The sequence below is a fragment of the Hippopotamus amphibius genome, chromosome 4 (genome assembly GCF_030028045.1).
Source record: "Hippopotamus amphibius kiboko isolate mHipAmp2 chromosome 4, mHipAmp2.hap2, whole genome shotgun sequence".
In the NCBI taxonomy this organism is placed as follows: domain Eukaryota; kingdom Metazoa; phylum Chordata; class Mammalia; order Artiodactyla; family Hippopotamidae; genus Hippopotamus; species Hippopotamus amphibius.
The window spans coordinates 174629843-174651378 of NC_080189.1; the positions used below are offsets into that span (position 1 = coordinate 174629843).

The window sequence follows — 21536 nt, forward strand, 5'->3', positions numbered from 1 at the left end:
CTGATGTCTAGCAGAGAGAAGGCACTCAACAAATAATGATGAAGTGAATGAGTAAATATACCAGTGGTTCCATGGAGAGAGGAAAAAGTGATGGCCAAGCCTCTCTATGTGGGGGGAGTCCTCCATCTTTACATGCCAAGGACTCTTTGACAGTCTGTTGAAACCGATAGACCCCTTCTCAGAACAATGTTTTTAAATATACTGTCGGACAGAGCAAATTAATGATATTGAAATACATGGAACTCAAAATATAAAGAGAAATTGTGACATCATCACAAATGTGCTTCTGTGGCGTAGGCTGGGCTTGCCAAGTCGTGGGCATTACAGGGGGGAGCTCTGGCGGGACCAGTTCACTGGCAAGACCACCAACTGACAGCATCTGCAGATTTCTGTTCTCAGCTCCCAGAGAGAAATTCTCCCAACTCTTGCCTAGGAAGCCACCATTCTCAGAGGGAAGTGGCAGCAAGAGGCCAGGGGAGTTCCACAGCACAGTGTGTCATCTTCACGCCATCCCCCACAACCCCTGCCCCAAGCTTTGACGGTGTCCTCACCCTCAACAGTGCCCCTTGTTCCTGAATCCACAGACTGTCTATTTAACCTTGTCAGTCTTCCATGAGAGTCAGGAAGGCAAGGTTTCCTACGGGAACAGTATAAACCTGAGATCTGGAGGGTACCTGTTTCTTATATAGACTTCCAACCAATCCTCTGGTGTCCTGTACTCTTGCTTTGAGAGATACCTAGTGCCCCCAATTCCTGAGCCTTTCTAGGGGTCAGAGGTGCAAATTAGCCTGCTTCGGGGCTTCTCATATTACTGGCTTAGGATTCAGTTGTTTCAGGGATGCTAAATGGGTTACAACTAGTATTTCTGCTGTCCACCTTCCAGAATCTGGTTGCTGTTTTCCTCTCTCCCTTTTGAGTGTATGCCTGTTTTACTCCTTTACTTTTACTTTTAGTGGGGATTTTATAAGGAAATGACCATGAAAATATTTCACCTGTCACATTTTATTCAAGTTGCCACTAAAATTTTTAACAAAGGAGAAAGGTTTGAAAAATAAACCTTTGAAGTAAATTCCTCAAAAATTCATCTCATCTGTTTTATAACTATTATTTTTCTACCAAAGATAATATATTGTTATACCTTCAGGTTCATGAAAGCAGAGACCCTTTCCCTTTTATTTGTCATTGTATTATCCAATACCTAGCATAGTAGAGGAGGTCAATAAATATTTATTGATAAGTGATTGAATGAATATAGATACGATAAAAAATTGGGATTCTTTGTTTTCATAATTTTAGTACTTATCTAACTCACCTAGGACCGCTTTGGCAATATTCTAAAAAGCAAACAATCAGGAATAGATACCCTGATTTGGAACTCAAGAATGTGTTTTACAACAACAAAATCCTTTACTACAAAAATTTTAGTATGATTCTGTGTACTATAACAATAATTTCTTGGATAGGAGGGAACTGGCATTCAAATTTACTTAGTTGTCTTGAAAAACTAGTAGTGTAAAAATGTACTTTTTATTACAACAGCTATATAAATACTATTTAATTACAACTAATAAATGTACAACTTTGTCTGTAATGATAAATTTTAATCAATACTGAAAATGCAAAGTCCTCCATATTTAAAATCTGTTAGTTATTACATTTTAGTTTGTATGAACAAAAAAACAGCAAGTTTATTAAAAAATTAGGTCTAACAGGTCCTTGCTATTCTTGTCAAGTGAGTCCAAAGGGCCATCATGACATGTCCTACTTTGTAATTATAATATAAACTATTGCTGTGTTTTATAATTTTTTACTGTCTATTATCTAAGACATAAATTGCTTAAAAGGCCCAAAGCGTTATTTTAAATGTCAGTTATATTTTATGGAGAAAGTTAAATGTATAATCTTGTCTTGTTTTAAACGGGGGAATTCTGATATATCCATAAAAGGATTAGTGTAATTCCAGCAGGTTGGTTCCATGGTAATTTTAAACTAAAAACCTTACAGTTATCCATGTCAAAATATTCCTCGGGGCAAATCTGTACAATAATCCATAATGTGTTTAGTACCATCCCGACTACACGCTCGTTTTATAGCTAAATTTTTCATCAGTTTACATTCTGTTTTACTAACTTCAAATTAAAATATAATACTCACTTCATCAGCCACAAACTCCTTACTCAGACCAAAATCTGTCAGCACCACATGGCCATTAGAATCAAGTAGAATATTCTCAAGCTTAATGTCACGGTATATAATCCCCAACTGTAAAAACAAACAAATATGCATTTTAAAATAACAATTTCCAAAAAAGTAAATCAGGACAGTCTTTCTTATCTACCTTAAAAACAAAGGAAAAAACAAAAACAAAAACAACAAAAGACATTCTCTCATTCAGGGTGCTATGAGTGGCCCTTGCTCACAGGTCAGGGGAAATCTAAATTCCTCCATCTCAGGGCTTATCTGCTGGGTTCCCTGGACCTCTGCAACTGTGTCTTTGTGCTCTACATAATGAGGGTACATTCCTCATCGCACTGGCTCTGTAGGGTCTACTTTGACTATTGTTTCTTCCTGGGTTACTCTTCTTGATAGATTTCATCCTCACTCCAGATGCTTCAGGAGCTTTCTTAGCCAATTCACATCCATTACTTCTTAATGGCTTCAGAAGGCTTTCCTGACTAACCAGTTCCCACACCGGTCACTTCTTTGTTTTTATTCCTATCGCATCTATATTTACATTGTACTTACCTAAAAATAATTGATATTTTCTAGGTATTTCCTGCTTGTCTTGATATAACCACATTCTAACTCTGCTTTCTCACTTTTTTGTGCATTTAACTAGTATCTAGCACAGTGTCATATGTCAAATAGGTAATTAATAAAAGCTTGTTGAATGATACCCTCCCAAACACAAAGGTTGAAGATCATAGGTTAATTTTAGTTGATCTTTAGTTCTAAACAAGCAAAGTAAATCAATTGGATGTTTAAATATCCTTCCATTTTGTTTCGCATGTAAGATTATAGTAAAATACTTCATTTATATAACATAAATAAATCTAGCCAAGTTATATAAGAAGTTTCTGATATGTGATTTCCATGTTTCATGTTATGTCAGCCCGAATTAAATGGTTTTAAACTTAGAAACACTGCTTTCCTCAACACTAAGTATATGAAAAATAAGGTTCTTGATACTTTCTTAAAACTGAAATAAAAAATTACACAAGGAAAAACACTAGGCGATTTTCCTCCAAGAACCCCAGTGTTTTCTTCCATATTTTAAAACATTATTTTATATTGTAAATGCACCGTCTGTTGAACAGACATTTGAGCTGAAGCATTACAAGCACCTAATAACCAGAATGAAGTTTTTTTTAAACAACCCCTTTGCAAAAGATTTTAGGAATAAGTCATCTACTACCTGCTTTACCTCATCATTGCCAAGTAAACGTTCCGTTTTTGTGTCTTCCTGAGAAACTCAGTGTTAGTAGCTTTATCAAGATTACCATTACCAGCTTTGTGTTATATCTCTTTGCATTTATCTTTTTAGGTAGTCAGATTAAGAGAAACTTAGCTAAGATCTAATCTGCTATATACTTTCCCTCTATATCAACTGCATTTGTATCTTGTACTCAACATGTTCTCTATCTCTGTGTTTCTGATTACCCTGTTTTAATAATAACGAATGTTCACAGATTTTCCTTTAATAAACAGAATTAATAGTTTTCGTACAAATTACAAACTGAATTTACTAGCTTACCTGTCGGAGCTTTGTATTTTGTTTGTGTTTACCCTTGTATTTATGGTGATTTCCACCACCATTTTTACATTATAAAAATTTACATCTGATTCCCCTAAGCATAAAACAAAGCTTTTCAGCCTATTCCTAGGCCCAACTTGGCTCATGTATAACGATGTCCTAACTACTTTATATCCCACAAAAATAACCATAGGCGTAAGGCTCATCCCCACACCACCGATTCTATCAGAAGGAACACAGATGCCTGTTCCCATCACTTGCGTTCAGCGCCCACCTTATGCTCCCCTTCCCTTCCCTCCATGGCACTGCAGGCCCTGCGCCTCACAGCCTTTTCTACTCCCCTCCTGTTCTTAGACCTTCTCATTCATTCCCCCTAGAATTCCTATTCCGAACCCTGTCTCCCTCTACCTGCCCAGTTGTGTTTCTGTTCTGGGCTAGATCTACCCATTTCTTCATCCCTTCCTTCTTCTATCTTCTCATCACCTTTTCTCACAGCCTCTCCCATCCACTGGCTGTATCCTGCAATTCTAATCTCCCTGCCCCTTTAAACATTTCATCTGCCTTCCTTGCCTTTTTCCTTCATTTCTCTCCATTCTTTTTTATGCTCTATAATCAGCACTTTAATCTCTTTTTATCTGTCATCTAGTGTAGAATCTGAATACATAGCAAAGAAACACAGCAGCTTTATCATCTGACAGCCTGTATCATCTGAATTTAGTGACTCAAGTCATGCTCCTCATGGTCTCATACGACTTTCATAAAAATTATTCTAGTACTTTCTATTTCTTAGGCAATACACACAAGCCTAGTCTACATAATGACTGTTTGCTTCTACAATAAGTGCTTCCTCACTAAAAAAATGTCTTTAGTCAAAATTTCTTGGATCAAGATTAACAGTATCTGAAATAATATTTTAAAACGTTTAACTGATTTTACAGAGTTCAAACAGCATCACATACATATATGAACTCCATTTAATGTTTTCAGTAACTGAGTTCATGTCACGTGAAGGCAGTGGAGCAGGACGGAGGGAGTGGAAGCAAGAGAAGACCTCAAGGGCAAAACAAATGGAAAAGAAAGCCAGAGTGGGAGAGTGGGATAGCATAGGTAAGTGCTTCTTTCAAATATTCCAAGCTAACTGGGAAACATACTCTGAAGATGTATAGGCAGAGTCTGCAATGGAGTAAGTCACAATTAAGGAAATACATATTATGACTTGTGGTTTCATCTTAAAGGTGATTTTCAGAATGAAAATCTTTTATTCTAATAATACTTTGTAATAAGCATCAGGATTTTTCATGAACAAAACCAAAAAAAGGCTCAGCTTCTACCTGTTTAATCTGCATGCCAGGAACTATAAAAGGAAAGTAGACTTTTACGAAGGGAACGATGAAACTGAAAAAACTGGTAATGGTCTACAAGTGTGCCTCCACAATGTCTGCTAAGACAATGACATGTAAACACATTAGCTCCTCTAGCTCCATCATTACCTCGGTTACTAGATTTTTCAAAAAAAGAAATCCCAAAGGTTAAGCATCTTACCTTGTGGAGGTGTTCGAGGGCAAGCACGATCTCTCCAACATAGATCTGCACCTCGTGCTCTGTGAAACGCTCTCTTTGAGAAAGATGTGTAAAAAGTTCTCCACCATTTATATAATCTAAAAATGAAATATATTTTTTCTGTCTTTGACTTGTATTCATAAACTAAAGGAAGTATTCCCTTTTAACCACTCTGGATTAACCATAAGGCACTGATTTTTAACATTCTTTTTGTACAATTCTTAGCACATAGTTTTATATAGAATATATTACTAAATTCATATAAATACAGTTTCACAAGTTAATGATGACCCTAAACTGCAATCAAATGAATCTGCATAGAGTATTGCTATTAAAACTATTACATGAAATCTGCATATATTTAAATAATTTTCCCCAATCCAGCATATCAGAAACCTCTGCCGTCACCATACCATTCTTAACTTGCTGTAGGGTACCAGAACATCAACCACTACAATAACCAGAATAAAAAATGAACAGAATAAAACAGAACAAACAAAAATCCCAGCCTTTCCTTTGTAGTAGTGGCCAGTCACTATTTTTAAGCAGATTCCCTATTTTCCAGAATTGTCTATGGAGAGCCCTTCCAAAAATGTATATTAGGTAGCACGTAGCCTTCTTATTGCTCCGCGTCACTCAAAAGTAAAAGCAGCACAACACGGCTGAATCAAAACACCTGAAGCTACAAGATTCCCATTTCTCTTTCAATTTGCCCTTTTTATCCCAAGAGGAATAGTGAAACACGAGACCAAAAAGCTACAGTGAGAAATAAATGGGAGCTGAATAATAAGTCAACTGTGTTCACAACAGGCTCTAAGAAGACGTCTGCTGATAAACTGATAACAGTTTCATCAGAAACTAACCATTACTACCTTACACAACATTTGTGTATGAGAAACAATGTACACCTAGAAAACAGTCAGATATAGATTAAAGCTTTTTTCCTAAAAAAACTGAAAAGCATGTATCCCGAATATATTCATTTGTCAAGTTTACCACAGTCTGATAAAAGACCAAAGCAAAATCTTCATGAACTCACAATTTTTTATCTTGCCCATTTAACTTTAAATTCCAAACAGCAGATGCGACAGAATGAAAGAACTCTAAAAGCTGGTTGTTTTGCAATGTATTTTACAAAGCACATGCCAGCAAAAGCACTGCCCTTCTAAGACTTCTGTATTTTGCCAAGAGGTTTTAATTATATCTCGACACAAAGCTAATTATTAAAAAGGTGTAAAGGAACACAGCATTCCTGCAAACTAACAATGAATTTTTTCTACCTTTAAGTAGCTACTTATTTAAATCTAATACTGACATTTATGCATATATGGTTTCCATACTTAGTCATGGCACAGAAACAGGCATTCACAGGTCAGTTGACCAACCGACAAACTCCTACACATCCTTGAACGTCCTACTCAATTCTCTCATCTTCAATAACCACTCCAGCAGAGTTGATCACTTTCTTTTACGTTAGCCACTGTACTTATTAAAGACTTATATCACTGCAATTATCTTGCTGTACTGAAAATGTTTACTTGCATACTTTGTTTCTCTGCTAAACTGAGCTTTTTAAAGTCACAATCCATGTATTCATCTTTAAAAACCCAACAAATGCCTGCATGCAGTATGCACTCAATAGATGCTTACTGCATTATTAACTAAACACAAATTCTTTATATTGGAATAAATATTAGAGTCTGAAAAAAATCACTCTGAAACTCAAAGGCAAGTGGGTTGTAAAAAAAAAAAGAAATCCAATGTACGCCTGTCTTTGAGGCAACTTGATATAATCCAATGAACCTGGGCTTTATAATCAATAAACCTGATCTAGACAATGGCTCCACTGTGTCCTGCCTTGAGCAAGTAAATTCTCTCTCAGCGTCAGTGCTGTATCTATAAAATAGGAGTCATAACTACTATAGATTATTGTTGCTTGGGACATAGAAAGTGTTTTATTTTCATTTACTGGGGAGACAGAAAAATTAACTACAAGTCTAAGAAGACAAACCTAAAACAACATCAAGTAACCTACTTCCTACTTGTAGAACAGACCAACAGCCACAGGTGAAGACTTGACATTCATAAAATAAATATGCTTTATTTGTAGGTACAGGGTTGCATACTTTATAAGGTATAGAGCCAACTCTATCCAGTGGTCCAGGCTGTCAACAATGGCAAGGTAGATACAGAGACTGCCAAAGGGCTATAACAGCAGGAACTACAATACCTGGACTGTTGTTACAGGGTGAGTACTATCAGCAGCAGGGATATGAGGTTAGAAGGAATCTCTATAAGATAAGCACCTGGTACCCTCAGTTGTTATATTTCTAGTTGTTCTGCTTGCTGTGTAGTGGCATCTCATTACGGTTTCAATTTACATTTTCCTGAGTAATAATGATATTTAGTATCTTTCCATGGCTTACTTGACATTTCTATATCTTCTTTAGTGAAACCTCTATGAAGGGTATTTTTTTTTGCCCCTTTTGTCTTTTTCTATTTGAAATATAATTTACACACCATGAAATTCACCAATTTGAAGTGTAAAATTCAATGGTTTTTAGTATATTCAGAGTTGTGCAATCATCGCCACATTCAATTTTAAAATATTTTCACACACTCCCTCCCAGAAATCCCAATTTATCTATTTCTCCATTAGTTGTTTCTGCTTTTGATGTCACATTTAAGAAATCACTGCCAAAACCAAGGTCACAAAAATTTACCCCATGTTTTCTTCTAAGAGATTTATAGGTTTAGTTGTTACTTAACATCTTTGATCCATTTCGAGTTAAGTTTTGTATATGTTGTGTCATGGGCCCAATTTCATACTTTTGCATATGGTTATCCAGCTGTTCTAGCACCATTACTTAAAAAAGACTGTTCTTTCCTCACTGGTACCCTTGTCAAAAAAAATCAGCTGACTGTAAATGTGAGGGTTTATTTCTAGACTCTCAATTCTAATCTATTACCCATGTGTCTACCTTTATTCTAGTGCCACACTTTCTTGATTATTGTAGCTTCGTAGTAAGCTTTAAATGTGTGACTCTTCCAGCTTAATTCTTCCTTTCCAAAATTGTTTTAGCTCTTCTAAGGTTCCTTGATTTTTCCATATAAACTTTAGGATGACTCTGTCAATTTCCATAAAAAAATAAGCTGGGATTATGAGAGAGGTTTGTTAAATCTTTAGATCAATTTGTTGAGCACTGCCATCTTAATAATATAAAGGCTTTCAAGCCATAAACATAGACTCTTTTACCATTATGAAGTACCCCTTTTTATCTCTAGTAATACTTTTTTGTTAAGTATATTTTGTCTGATATTAGTATAGCCACTCCTGCTTTCTTGTGGTTGCTGTTTGCACGATTTATCTTTTCCCATCTTTTTTCTTTTTAACCTATTTGTACCTTTGAATATACACCACATCCCCTGTAAACAGTATATAGTTGAATCTTTCCCCTCTTCTGACAATCTGGTCTTTTGATTGTACTGATTAATCCATTCACATTTAATGTTATTACTGATATAACTGGATTTATGTCTGCAATTTTACTTTTTTGTTTTCTACATATTTATATCTTTGTTCCTCTATTCCTTCTTACTTCTTTCTTTTTCATGAAGTAGATATTTTCTAGTTTAACATTTTCACTTCTTTAATGAATTTCACTTTTTTTAGTTACTTTCTTAGTGGTTGCTCTATGACTTACCATACACACATTACCACAGTTTCAGATTTATACCAACTTAATTCCAGTGATATATAGAAACATTACTCCTACATAGCTCTATTCTCTCTTCCTTGCTTTTGAGCTATTATTGTTATACATAGTACAACTATACATGTTACAAACCCAACAGTACATTACAATTATTACCTTATATAGTTTTATGTCTTTCAAAGAGGCTAAAAGAAAAGAGAGCGAGTACATATTTATAGTTTGTCATATCAGCTTTCCTGTTTATCATTTTTGATTCTCTTTATTTTTTCTGGTGGCCCCTGGAGCTGGACAGCACAAAGGTTCTGGCCATTGTAAGGATTTCATCTTTTACTCTGAATGAAATAAGAAGCCTCTGGAAGATTCTGAGTATAACAGTGGTATGATAAGACTTCTGTTTTAATGGGATCAATGACTCTGGCTGCTGTGTTGAGAACAGCAAGAGTGGGAGTAAGGAGATCATTTGCAATAAACAAGGAGAGATGATGATGCCTAGGAGAAAGGAGACAGCAGTGGTGGTGGTAAGGATCCAGCCCTACCTGAGCACATGAAGAGATAAAACTGGTGCTACCTGAGATGGGGAAGGCTGCAGGAAGGACAGATTTGGAAGGGATGATCCAGAGTTCACTTTTGGAAATGAGAAGTGCACACTGTCTAACACATAGTAAAAGCTCAGTAAATGGTAGTCATCCATCCCCATCCCCATCCTGAATTACATACTTTAAGCCTGTTAAAAGGTACAAAAGAGCCCTCTGGAATCCTTCCAAGAAAAGGAAGGTAAATTTCTTATGGCCAGTTTAGATCACTAAGAGGAGGTTCCATGTGAATTCCTTGAAATTATGCACAATTTTAAGTATATGTAAGCATGTGTGCATTCTGCTGAGAAGAGAGGGTCCACAGCTTTTAGCAGATTCTCCAAGGAGTTATAAGCCAAAAAAAGTTTTTGGAACCTCACTCTAAAGGTAGCATTATAACTCTGAATGGAAAAGTGCCGATCAAGTTTATTTACAAACAAACCGATGAATGCGGACTGCCGGCACATGGGAAACATCTGAGCAGCGTCTTACAGCTCGCCAGTACCATAAACCTCATCATCACGGCACACGCACCCGACACCGTTTCTCCTGAGCGTTCAGATCACTTCTCCCTGACTTCTAGCCTTGCTTGGCACAGCTGTCCTGGAGCTTCTTTGTATTTAGAATTGGACTAGTGAGGCTTAGAGCTTTAAAAAGTGAAATGGAACATGAGGTTTTCATTGTCAACAAGATCTCTGAAATGCTGGAAGTGCATTTCTGGTGTCTTTACACCTCTGTGTTTATCCAGAGAGCTAGCAACTCTGTTAGGGGAAGGTTGGGGCTTGCCCTTGAAACTAAAAACATCTTAGCCAGGCAGTGAGACAACAAATAAAACAAAATTTAGAAAAGACTATACGGTTGTTATTCAATTTGAGTTGAGTTATTTACTGACATAAAATTTTTATTCTCTTGAAAAAGCACGCTAGGGTCAAGAATGCAGGCAGATTCTGGGACAGAGTTAGCAGTGGCATGAATACGGTCAAAGACATCAATGAAAACCCTGATCATTACTGACATCTGAGAGGAAGTCTTCTCAGCTTTATAACTCACGGAGCTACCCCTTTCCCCTACCCCCGCAATGTGCCCCTTTCCCACTGGGCACCAATTATGTTTCTCCATAAAAAAGACGTATTTAAAAGCTCAGATGGAATAAAGCACCTGAGTGGAAACTGCCTATTACTAGAATTATTTAAGATCTACTCTGCCTGGTGGGCCTTGGCCCATGCCAACTCACCTACCCTGAATAACTTTCCTGTCAAAATTATAGATTCATTAGATTCTAGAAATTAGATTTCTCAGGTCCCTGCCAATTTCTTCCTCAACACACTGCAAGCATGAGGGTTTTTTTTTAAGTCAATGCCAGCAGTTTTTAGCCTCTTTATGATAGGAAATAACATGAGAATGTTCAGTTTTTATTGACATTCCTGAGGCTTTTTGCCTCTGCGGATATACGACGAAAATGGACTAAGTGGTGTTGGCTCAATTTACACTCCTGGCTCCTGCTGTTTGTGTAGAAGCAGCATCTTAGTAACCCCAGTTCATCATGGTAAGTGGGAAAGGGCTCCTGACAGATAAGAACCAAGTGATGTAAAACAGGGTTTGGCTGCCTTCCTTTAAAAGCTGTATCTTAACATGGCTCGCAGCTTTGAAGACTAGACAAAGAAATAATCACAACTAGAGATACTGGGCACTTTCTGTGTGCCTGTTCTAATAGTATATGATAACAAATTTGATCCTCATAAACAATGCTACGAAGTTGTGCTATTAAATAAATAGTATAATCCCCAGAGAAAACAGGTAATCTCTAGAAAATAGTGAAACCCAGAGAGGTTAAAAAAATTATCCAGAGCTGCATATCTGTTAAGGGGGAGAATAAGGATTAGAAACATGGACACTGTAACTCTAAAAACAGTGATTTTTTAAAATGCTATATAGAGCTGCCCTTTTCCCCCTCCTGATATGGTTTTTACTGTCATTTATCAGGGGCAGCCCCATCGGGCCACTGGTATTGCTAATTTAATTACTGTCAGAAAAATTGCCTTAAAATCAACTATTCTGTCCTTCAAATATCTGAAAGGCTTAGAGCCAATAATTCTATATATTTGGTCATAAAATTTCTCTATTTTACATGCTTTTCATAATCAACTTTTGGAGTGCTCATCAGAATGTCACAGTACTCAAAAGGAGACATTCCTAAGGGGCTGTACTAAGATTTCTTTTTAATGGCTACAGTAAACAATGAGTTTCAATCTTTTTTTGAGAATGTGCACAGCTAAGACTATCACTGACATATTTCTGACACAGAACTTAAGAAAGTCAATTTGCGTACTGTAGGACTGAACCCAGGGCTGTTTTCTCCAAAAAAGTACTTGGCTTTGCCTGCAGTTGCCATCTTAACCCACCTGCCTGTTAAAGCAGATGGATCCGAGTTTGGCAACAAAGAGCTACCTTCTAGGTTCTTGCCAGAGAGTAGAACCTCAAATTGTCTGCAGTCCAAATCTCGTCATATGTTCAATTGTGAGAAATAATTCATACAGGACAATAAATGTAACCTATACATCTTTCTCATTATACTACCATGACTTCACACAAAGAGCAGGACAAAGTTACAGACTTGGATAACACTGTTTTGGAAAAATTATACTCTAATCTTGTTCTACTGGCTTACATCATAAGGAATAGTGGCATGAAACTTGGAATTATATCCTTAGTCAAGGAAGGCTGGTGAAAATTGTCTATTATATCTGGGCCCTGTTTAGAAAGCTTTTCCTAGATCATAATTCCTTACCTGTGGGTTTTATTTTATTTTTTCAAATATCTTGATACAATTTCAAACTTACAAAGAATATTTGCAAGAACAGCACAAGGCATCCCTGTATACCCATTATGCAAATTCACCAATTGTTCACATTTTGCTTCAGTTGCTTTAGCATTCTCTGTGTGTTTTTACATATGTGCATAACTTTCCTGAACCAATTGAGACTAAGTTGGAGACACTGAGCTCCTAAATCCTTCACTGTGCAAATACAAAAACACCCTTTCATATAACCACAGTACAGTGATCAATATCAGAAACTTTACAATAAAAATACTATTATCTAATCTATACTCTTTATTCAAAATCTATCATTTGCCCCACTAATGCTCTTTGCAGCCACTTTTCCCCAGACTAGGATCTGGTTTAAGCTCACATATGCTGGGCTTCCTAGGTGGCGCAGTGGTTAAGAATCCGCCTGCCAATGCAGGGGACACGGGTTCCATCCCTGCTCCAGGAAGATCCCACGTGCCGCGGAGCGACTAAGCCCATGTGCCACAACTATTGAGTCTGCGCTTTAGAGCCCATGAGCCACAGCTACTGAGCCCATGTGCTGCACCTACTGAAGCCCATGCACCTAGAGCCCGTGCTCCACAACAAGAGAAGCCATGGCAATGAGGAGCCCGTGCACCACAATGAAGAGTAACTCCCACTCACCGCAACCAAAGAAAGCCTGTGCACAGCAAAAAAAGACCCAACACAGCGAATTAAATTAATTAATTAATTAATTTTTTAAAAAAGCAATTCTTCATTTAAAAAAAGATCACATATACTATGTCAGATATCACAGCTCTTTAGTCTCTGACCCTAAGTCACAAAATACGTACATATTAATTTTAATAACTGCTGCCAATTTTTATAGGTACTTTCCTCCCAAAGGTCATTTACATTCCCCACTAACAGTGAATGGTTGCCTTAAAAAAAAGTTCTCACCAACTCTTGATATTATCATTATCTTTAATTTCTACCAATTTGATAGGTATTTCCAAGACAGAAATTTTGAAAGTGCAGAAGAAAGAAGAGGCGAAGAAAATCTGAGAGACTGCAGCAGCCGGACTTGATAGATTTTCAGTGTCAGTCGGACAGGGGGCACAAGGGAAGACGACGGTGACGGGGCTGCGGGGCTGAAAAATAGGAAGAGGTTAGAAAAACTCATATGCACTCATGAGAGAGGAGTAAAACGTTCACTAACCTCTGTGAAATTCTGTTGAGACTAACAGCATGAATTTCATGCCAGGCCCAGCTGACACATTTTGGAGACATATAAGAAAAGCTTAGAAAGCTGGTTTTGGGGGAAAAGTTTAGAGAGTAATTAAAGCAACTGCCATGTCAGACGAGGAGGGAGGTTAACAGGGCAAGTGGGTCTCCTGTGCCAGACCAGGCAGATTCCAAGCCAGTAAGTATGCACATGAAACCCAAAGATGGTGCAGGGAAAAGGGCAGGAAAGACTTGGGGCGGGGGGGTGGGGGGGGTGGTCAACGAGGATTAAATAACAAAAATGGAATATTACAGTCAAAGAAGAAACCTGATTAGGAGGTCTTAGAGGTGCGACGGGTCTGAGCGACAAGGCCCAATGGGTGGCTACGCTTCTGAATGGCTAAAGCGAAGTAAAGGTTAAAATGTCACAAGTCAAGGAGGTTTGGCATGGTGTTGAACTGGTTATCAATATGGCTGTTAAAACTGTGGAAGGGGATGAAAGGAAACTGGAGGAAAGGGAAGCTAAACCTGGAAAAGGCAAGCACGTGTCCTAAGAGTCAGTTAACTACAAGGTTAAGGGTAGGGAGTTGGAAAAGAGCAGTTTCACAGGTGAAGTTCTGTTGGGAAATGACTTTTAAGTGATGTTTAACTACCATCACTTTGTTGAGTGTAAGGAATAGAATGGAAAGGTGGATGGTCTTCTGTAAATGGGCTGTTGGAGAAGTATCGACCTCCAAGGACAGGTTTTACTTAAGATAAATAAGGCACACTTGGTTAAGATTTAGGGGGCTTGTGCACACATGGTTATCCATATCACACAATGGAAGGGGTTAGCAGAGGAAGATAAGGGAAAGAATGAGGTTTAAGCAGGGGAAGAATAATTTTTAAATTCCTAAAGACATTTTTTTTAAAAAACCTCCAAGGCTTCTAAAATAGTAGACACACGCAAAGTTAAGCTTTATTGAGAGTATAGCCCACAAATAGATTCACACTTCTCTAATGGCATGTTTTACCTTTTACTCTAGAAGCTAATTTAAATGCATCCTGTCAGAAAGCAAAGTTGAAATCCGGCAACAATGAGGCAGATCAAAGTCCCAGGGCAATCTTCTCTCTGCCAGCCTCAGGGTCTGACACCAGCAAATGTAAAGCTTTCACTAATATTGGTTGCATGAACTGAGTAAACATGCAATACTCTACTGGCTGCTGTAGCCATACAGGAGAATTACGGCAGATGTTTCCTCGCAAGTTTATTAACAGTAAAAGTAGAAAGAAAGAAATACCGTAATAGCTAAAAACTGCAATTCAGGTGGACTAATGGGCAGCAAAAAAAGAAGGGGAAAAGGGAAAGGGAACTGGTAATAAATAACGTAGCAAGAGCACCTTTCCTAATGAACATGTCTCTCAAATTCTGATCTCTTCCCCTCCTATAATGGTTCAGAGGAAGTCTTAAAATTCACTCTGTTCATAACTGAGAAGAGAAGGGGACCTTCAACAGTACATCTTTGTGACAATAATTATAAATAAACAAGTGAATAAGTACGATATGTTCTCAGGAGCTGTGAGGCACATTTCACCAATGTGACTCTTACGAAAAATATTTATCAACTTAAAATTATACTGAGATTTAGTTACAATCCATACAATGGAATACCTTATATGATGCTGTATAGAATACTGGTTCCTTGATTAAACTGAAAGGAACTTCCTATATGAAAATGATTATATCTCAATTCATTTGTAGTTGCTAAATGATCTTCTTTATATGCTGAATAGCTTATACACTACATCCATAAAATAGGAATATAAATAATTCCAACTCACACATAAGATTGTCATGGGGATTAAATGAGCTATTGAGAGTTAAACTTGGGCCAAACATACAGTAAGCATTTATTTTAAAATGACTATTGACTACTGTTATTATTTACAGACATCAGTTACAATTTATAAAACTGAAAAATAATGACATGTTTAATTATAATGATTTTAAAATAAAATTCAAATTTATGGTGTACTAAGTTACCTATTCTCTCAAAATAAGCAAAATTTCAAAGCTTATAAATGTTTAAACGTATTTCTACAAAGTACTACAGGGTCTAATTAGTTTTAGTCAGTATTAAGGAAAAGAGAAGTGTTCTTAAATAATTGATACTTTAGTGCAATCCTCAGGTTTTAAAATTGCAGAGATATCTGGTTTTTATTCAAATGCAAATAAATTGCTTTTAAAGATTTTTATGTGACAGTAGTTGGAGTGCCAGATGAAGCGCTCTGATGCTGTTTCTAAGAAGCATAAAAATAACACAGGAATCACACAAATAATGTGAAAATCAGTCACAAAATCTCTCCCACTTTAAAACACGACCCTCCTCCCTAAATCCCGCATGTCCCATCTTTTCTTTCTTCTTCCTTTCATGGCACAAGTCCTGTGAAGAGTGGTCTGTGTGTCTGACCGAACTTGCCTTACCTACTCTGTTCGCTTCCTATCGCTGCTTAACAAATTGCTACAGACTTGGGGGCTTAAAACAAGACCAATTTTTTATGTTGTAGATTAGAAGTCTGATGTGGGGGTCACTGGACTAAAATCAAGGCACCCGCAGAGCTGCACTTATTCTGGGAGTTCTAGGGGAAAGTCTGTTTCCCTGCCTTTTCCAGCTTCAAGAGGCTGCCTACACTCCTTGGCTCATGGCCCCTTCCTCCACCTTCTAAGCCATCAGTGGCAGCTGAGTCACTTCTCACACTGCATCACTCTAACCTCTCCTGTGGTCCCACCTCCATCTGACTCTCCTCTTCTGCGTTCCTCTTCTATTTGTGTGGACCTCTGTGCTTACATTGGGCCCACCCAGATAATCCAGGATAATCGTCTCCCTATTTTAAGGTCAGCTAACAACTTTAATTCCATCTGCAACCTTAATTCTCTTAATTTGTTTGTCATGTAACACAGCATGCTCACAAGTTCTTAGGATGAGAATGTCAGCATCTTTGGGTGGCTGTTATTCTGCCTACCACAGCCTCTATTTACTCCTAAACACACGGCAGTTCAACTTCCACCCCCATAATAGCAGTATAGTCTAAGGTTTAAAACAACCTCATGTTACTAAAGTAAATGGATACTTTGCTGTCCTCATGTTTCTTGATTTTTTTCAGCAGCACTTTGCAAACCAAGAGAAAGAATATTTCAAGAAGAGCAAAGTGAGACTAGCACAAGGTCCAGCCCAAAGTGAGTCTCCCCAAGTGGCTGCATTAAAGCCATTTAGTTTGGAGTAGTTTGTTATGCAGAAAAGGCTAATGGATACATTAGTAACTTGTAGATTATTCTTGTAATCAAGTGACCTGTTCAAGATCAAGTTATTAAGTGATAAAGCTGGAATTTAAATCCAAGTCCAGTTGACTGTGGAATCTAAAGGCCCTGCATGGCCCGCTTTTACTACACTATATTCACATTTACCTTCCTGTCTTCAGGCTATCACAGACGCTGGGTGAAGCCCTGAGTCTGCAATGTTCATCCCTAGCCCCTCCTGTTGCTCCTCTAACTTCTATTTTTCCTCTTAAGTCATCCTTTAAATGTCACTTCTCTGGACGGTCTTCTCTAATAACCCAGAATAGACTTAGGTCTTTGCACTAGTAATCTCTGCATTTCCTTTCAACTACTTATTTTGAGGGTAATTACTTGTGTACTCATTTGTTTAATGTCTGTCCCCCTTCTAGAGTATAAGGCCTGGAGGACAAGAATCTTGTTTAGGTTGTCTGCTACTATTATCCAAGCACCTGGCACATGGTACACAGGCAAGAATTTGTAGCATGAATGGGGAGTTCTAGAATTGACAATATCTTCACCTGTTGTATCAAAGGGTCAATATCCCAAGAGTCCTCCAGGAAACCTACACAATGAACTTGAAGAATGTGAAGCCATATATCATCTCTCAGGTGAGCCATCGTTTATTCCTCTGCTTTTGAGTCCTGCAAGACTCCTGTGCTTCTAAGTAGCTCAGTATTAGGCCCATGGACCACGGGAAAAAGATCTCACCCAAAAGTCTGACTGAAGTTTATGTCTAGAGAAGTAACAAGTTGGAATGCTCAAGACTTCTACCAATGTGCAGTAATTCCAGTACTGTGACACGTTAATATGTCCTTTAGAAAATAATTTCAAACTGCACTGTTACAATGCCAGATTCTTTATTGTTCCCTTTTTAAAAAAGACTTTTCCTCTATTTTACTAGAAAGACATTTCTTTAATTTAGGTCAAACTTTTTTCATGTTAGGGATGTAATTATGTCTCATTTCAATGACACTTAATTGACACAGATACTTAACAACAGCAAGTAGATTCTGCTTTTTTGTTGTAAGCTTATCCCACCTCAATCACATTTCCTTCTTGGATTTAGGACAGCACGTGTGTGTGTGTGTGTGTGTGTGTGTGTGTGTGTGTGTGTGTGTGTGTGTGTGTGTGTGTGTGTGTCTGTCTGTCCATCTGTCTCTGTGTATAAGAAGATGGGTAGAAACTGGAGGAGGTAGAAGTAGCCTTTGAACTATTAAATTTATTTTTTTAAACAATGAATTAATTTTAAGAACTTGAACTGAAGATCTCCATAAAATTTCCAGGATTCTAGCAGCTCCCTAAGACAAAATTATTAATATAGTTCTGACAATATCTCATGGGGCTATCGTTAAAAATACTATATTGTGAAAGCTGCTAAGAGAGTAGATCTTAAAAGTTCTCATCACAAGAAAAAAATGTAGCTATGTGTGATGAAAGATGTTAACTTATTGTGGTAATCATTTCACCATATATACATATATCAAATCATTATGTTGGGTACTTTAATATAACATTAACATGTCAATTATATCTCAATAAAACTAGAAAAACATATCCGACAGGATCAACATTAGGGCAAACAGCATCTGCTTTCAATCAAAATTATTAGTTTTAAGGTACATGTTATTTAATTATTTACATTTCAAAACAAAAAAAAAATTAGGTGTTCAAAGTCACCTGTAAGTATTTGCAACAGCTTTTTCTATTCACATATTAACGTCACTGTTGAGAAGCCACGCTGTTAGAACATTAAGAACACGAAAAAAATTCACTTTGTTGAGAAGAAGCATACACTGTTAGTTGGTAGAGGACAGTTTCAGCTGCTCAAGACCTCTGCACATCTGACTTGACTTAATGTTGAACCCAGAAACCTCTCTACTCACTGTTTGTAGTTTATGTGCTTCTATTAACAGACGGAGAAACTGAAACCCACTGGAGGTGCTGAGCACTATAAGCCTTTGAACATTACTGAAAACTACAGAAACTACCTAATAGCACTATTTTCCATTGAAGATGCAAAAGGATAACCATGGAAGGATGTGGCAAGCTTTTTAAGGCTATGTCTTGTGCATGCAATCTCATGGAAATCAGCTGCTAGCAGAGGAAGTAGCTGAGTTAACTGACAGAAAGAAGGGCTAAATCCTACATCTCCTGCTTTCAAAGAAAGATTCTCTGTTCTGCTTTCAATCTCCAAACACCTACTTATATCTAGTAATGTTCTGACTGATCTGTAGTCATCTAACTTTTTCATCTCAAATTCTCTTTAGAACTTCTCTGTTTCATATTTCTTCTTACGGTGACAGCTTCTAAAACTCTAACTGCCATTACCCCAAATTTCCCCCATTATTCAGTACCCCCCCATCCCGAACCATGCCCTGTTCCTTGCTCTTATTTTTTTTTCCTACAATTTTTTCTCTTCCTTCAGAGATGCCTCGCATACATCAGTCCCACACATTCTGGTGCTCACTTCCACCTACTCTTCCTCCTCCAAGCCGCCTAAACCGTGCTTGGTTGCGCCTCTTTCTCGCCTTGCATCTCAAGTACAGCCTTAACACGATGTACCACACACACCCGGAGGTGATCTCTTCTTAATGTCATGGCAGAGTCATCTCACTTTTTCTTCTGGTTTTTAGCTCAACATTCTAATGGCATCTCTTCCAAATGCATTCCAGGGCATCAAAATCATTATAAAGTTCTGGCTAAGACATATCTGTTTATCAGTGCTGTGAATCAGTCATATTTACTTGAAAGCGAGGAAGCTCCTTTGGTTACTGTCTGTTTTCTCTACACTCCAGACTGCAGTGGATCCTGAACCGGTCTAATTGTTACTATCTCAGCAAGTATCCTCACCCCTGCAATTTTTGAGATGAAATTAATACTCGAAAGTAAACTCGAATGTTTTAAATACCTTTTAGCTCATGTTGAAAGGATGACTCACGATGACAGAACTGTCTACAAGGCAGGGGTGGCATTCATTATTGAGAATGCTCCCTGGCATCACCTTTATAAATACCTTTGTGATTTGCTTCTTCAGTGTCTTATGAATTCTACCGATTAATCTGACAGTTTACATAGTCATAGATCAGCTGGTGTTTTGACAAAATTACTATTAACAGACATCAGAGAACACCAAAAGAAAAATTGTTTTTTACAGGTTATTTTCTACATAGAATTCCTTCCCACTGACAGTTGAAATGAATACAAGTTTTAAGAGAGAGAGAGAAAGAATAAATGAAAATACTTTTATATTTCTTGTTGCAAGCATGCAGAGAGAGGCACAGCGAAAGTTATAAAAAGAGGTGTGGTCTCCATGTTACAAGGTTTGGAAAGGCTAAAAAACTATAAAGGGGAAAACCCATCAAACCTATACGATGCCATTAGATACAAATTAAAACAAAGCTGGAAAAGATATTAATGATGTAGAATTAAAAGAAAAAAACACCGATGTGACTTATAAAACATTATATGCAGGGATTTACTGCAGGGATCAGCAAATTGAGAGAGCAAATCTAGTCCACTGCCCCTGATTTAGAGGACAGCAGAAACAATACAAATGGATGGAGGTCAATTACAACCAAACAAAGCATATTGTAGGAAACAACCACACCTACTCCCTGATGAGAGAAATGCTATAATCTGTATCTGGCAAATGTCAAGGTGGGCATCTGTCAAGATAACACTAACATTCTAATAATCTTATCATTTGGAGAAGCCTGTGCCAAGCAGGCAATTTTTATCCCAAAGGAACAAGCCTGGTGATGAAATCTCCAGTGAGCCATGAATCCTAGCAGAAGCATGATGGTAACCGAGACCCGAGTCACCATGTCTGCTCCCAAAACATTTTAAAGAACAGCAGGAACGACTATAAACCTCCACGACCTACTCCTTCAGCAAAACTTAGAGCCTAATAAAACCTATACACACCAAGCAGCATATTGAGAAAGAACAGGGTAGGACACAAGCACCCGCGGGAAAGTAGGAAAATGCAGTAGGGCAGCAAGAGATAAAAAAATGTACAAAAATTAACAGCTCTTAGCTAGAAGCTATGGTGGGAAAGAAGATCCGGCTAACAACAGTAACAGATGACTGAATATCTAGGACTAACTTAAGAAATGTGGGTAGAGGAAAATGATAAAACACTCCTGAAGGTCTCAGAAGTAGATTTCAACATATTAGAAGACATACTATGTTCTTGAACAGGAATCACCAGTATCATAAAAATGTCAATTCTTCCTAATTTTTTTTAAAATTTAAAACAATTGCACTAAAAACACCCTAACAAGTACCCCCCCCCCCAATCAGGCAATTTGATTCTAAAGTTCATGTTGAAAATAAACAAACATGCAGGCCCCCCCAAAGCTCTGAAAAATAAGAAAAATGAAAGATAAAAAGGGTCTAGCCTTGCCAGGTATTAAAACATATTGTAAAACTCTGATAAACTAAAACAGTATGGTAAGGGCATATGATTCAACAAAACAAACAGATCAGTCAGTCAGTCAGTAAGCAGACCTGAATACATACGAGAATTTAAATTGTGAAAAAGGCAGCACCTCAAGTCAGTGTAAACTTGGACTTTTTACTCCATGGTGTTGAGAAAACTCCACAT

At 37.5% G+C, this 21536-nt stretch overlaps 1 protein-coding gene across 1 annotated transcript in view; it reads right to left on the minus strand.

Annotated features, from left to right (window-relative positions):
* RPS6KA5 (ribosomal protein S6 kinase A5) overlaps positions 1-21536 on the minus strand; it is a 168943-nt gene that overhangs the window by 63711 nt on the left and 83696 nt on the right. The window contains exons 4-5 of the mRNA XM_057731682.1: positions 5297-5412; positions 2155-2262 (exon numbers count right to left, since the gene is read on the minus strand). Of these exons, the coding sequence (XP_057587665.1) occupies positions 2155-2262; positions 5297-5412 (224 nt within the window). The remainder of the gene's footprint in view (positions 1-2154; positions 2263-5296; positions 5413-21536) is intronic.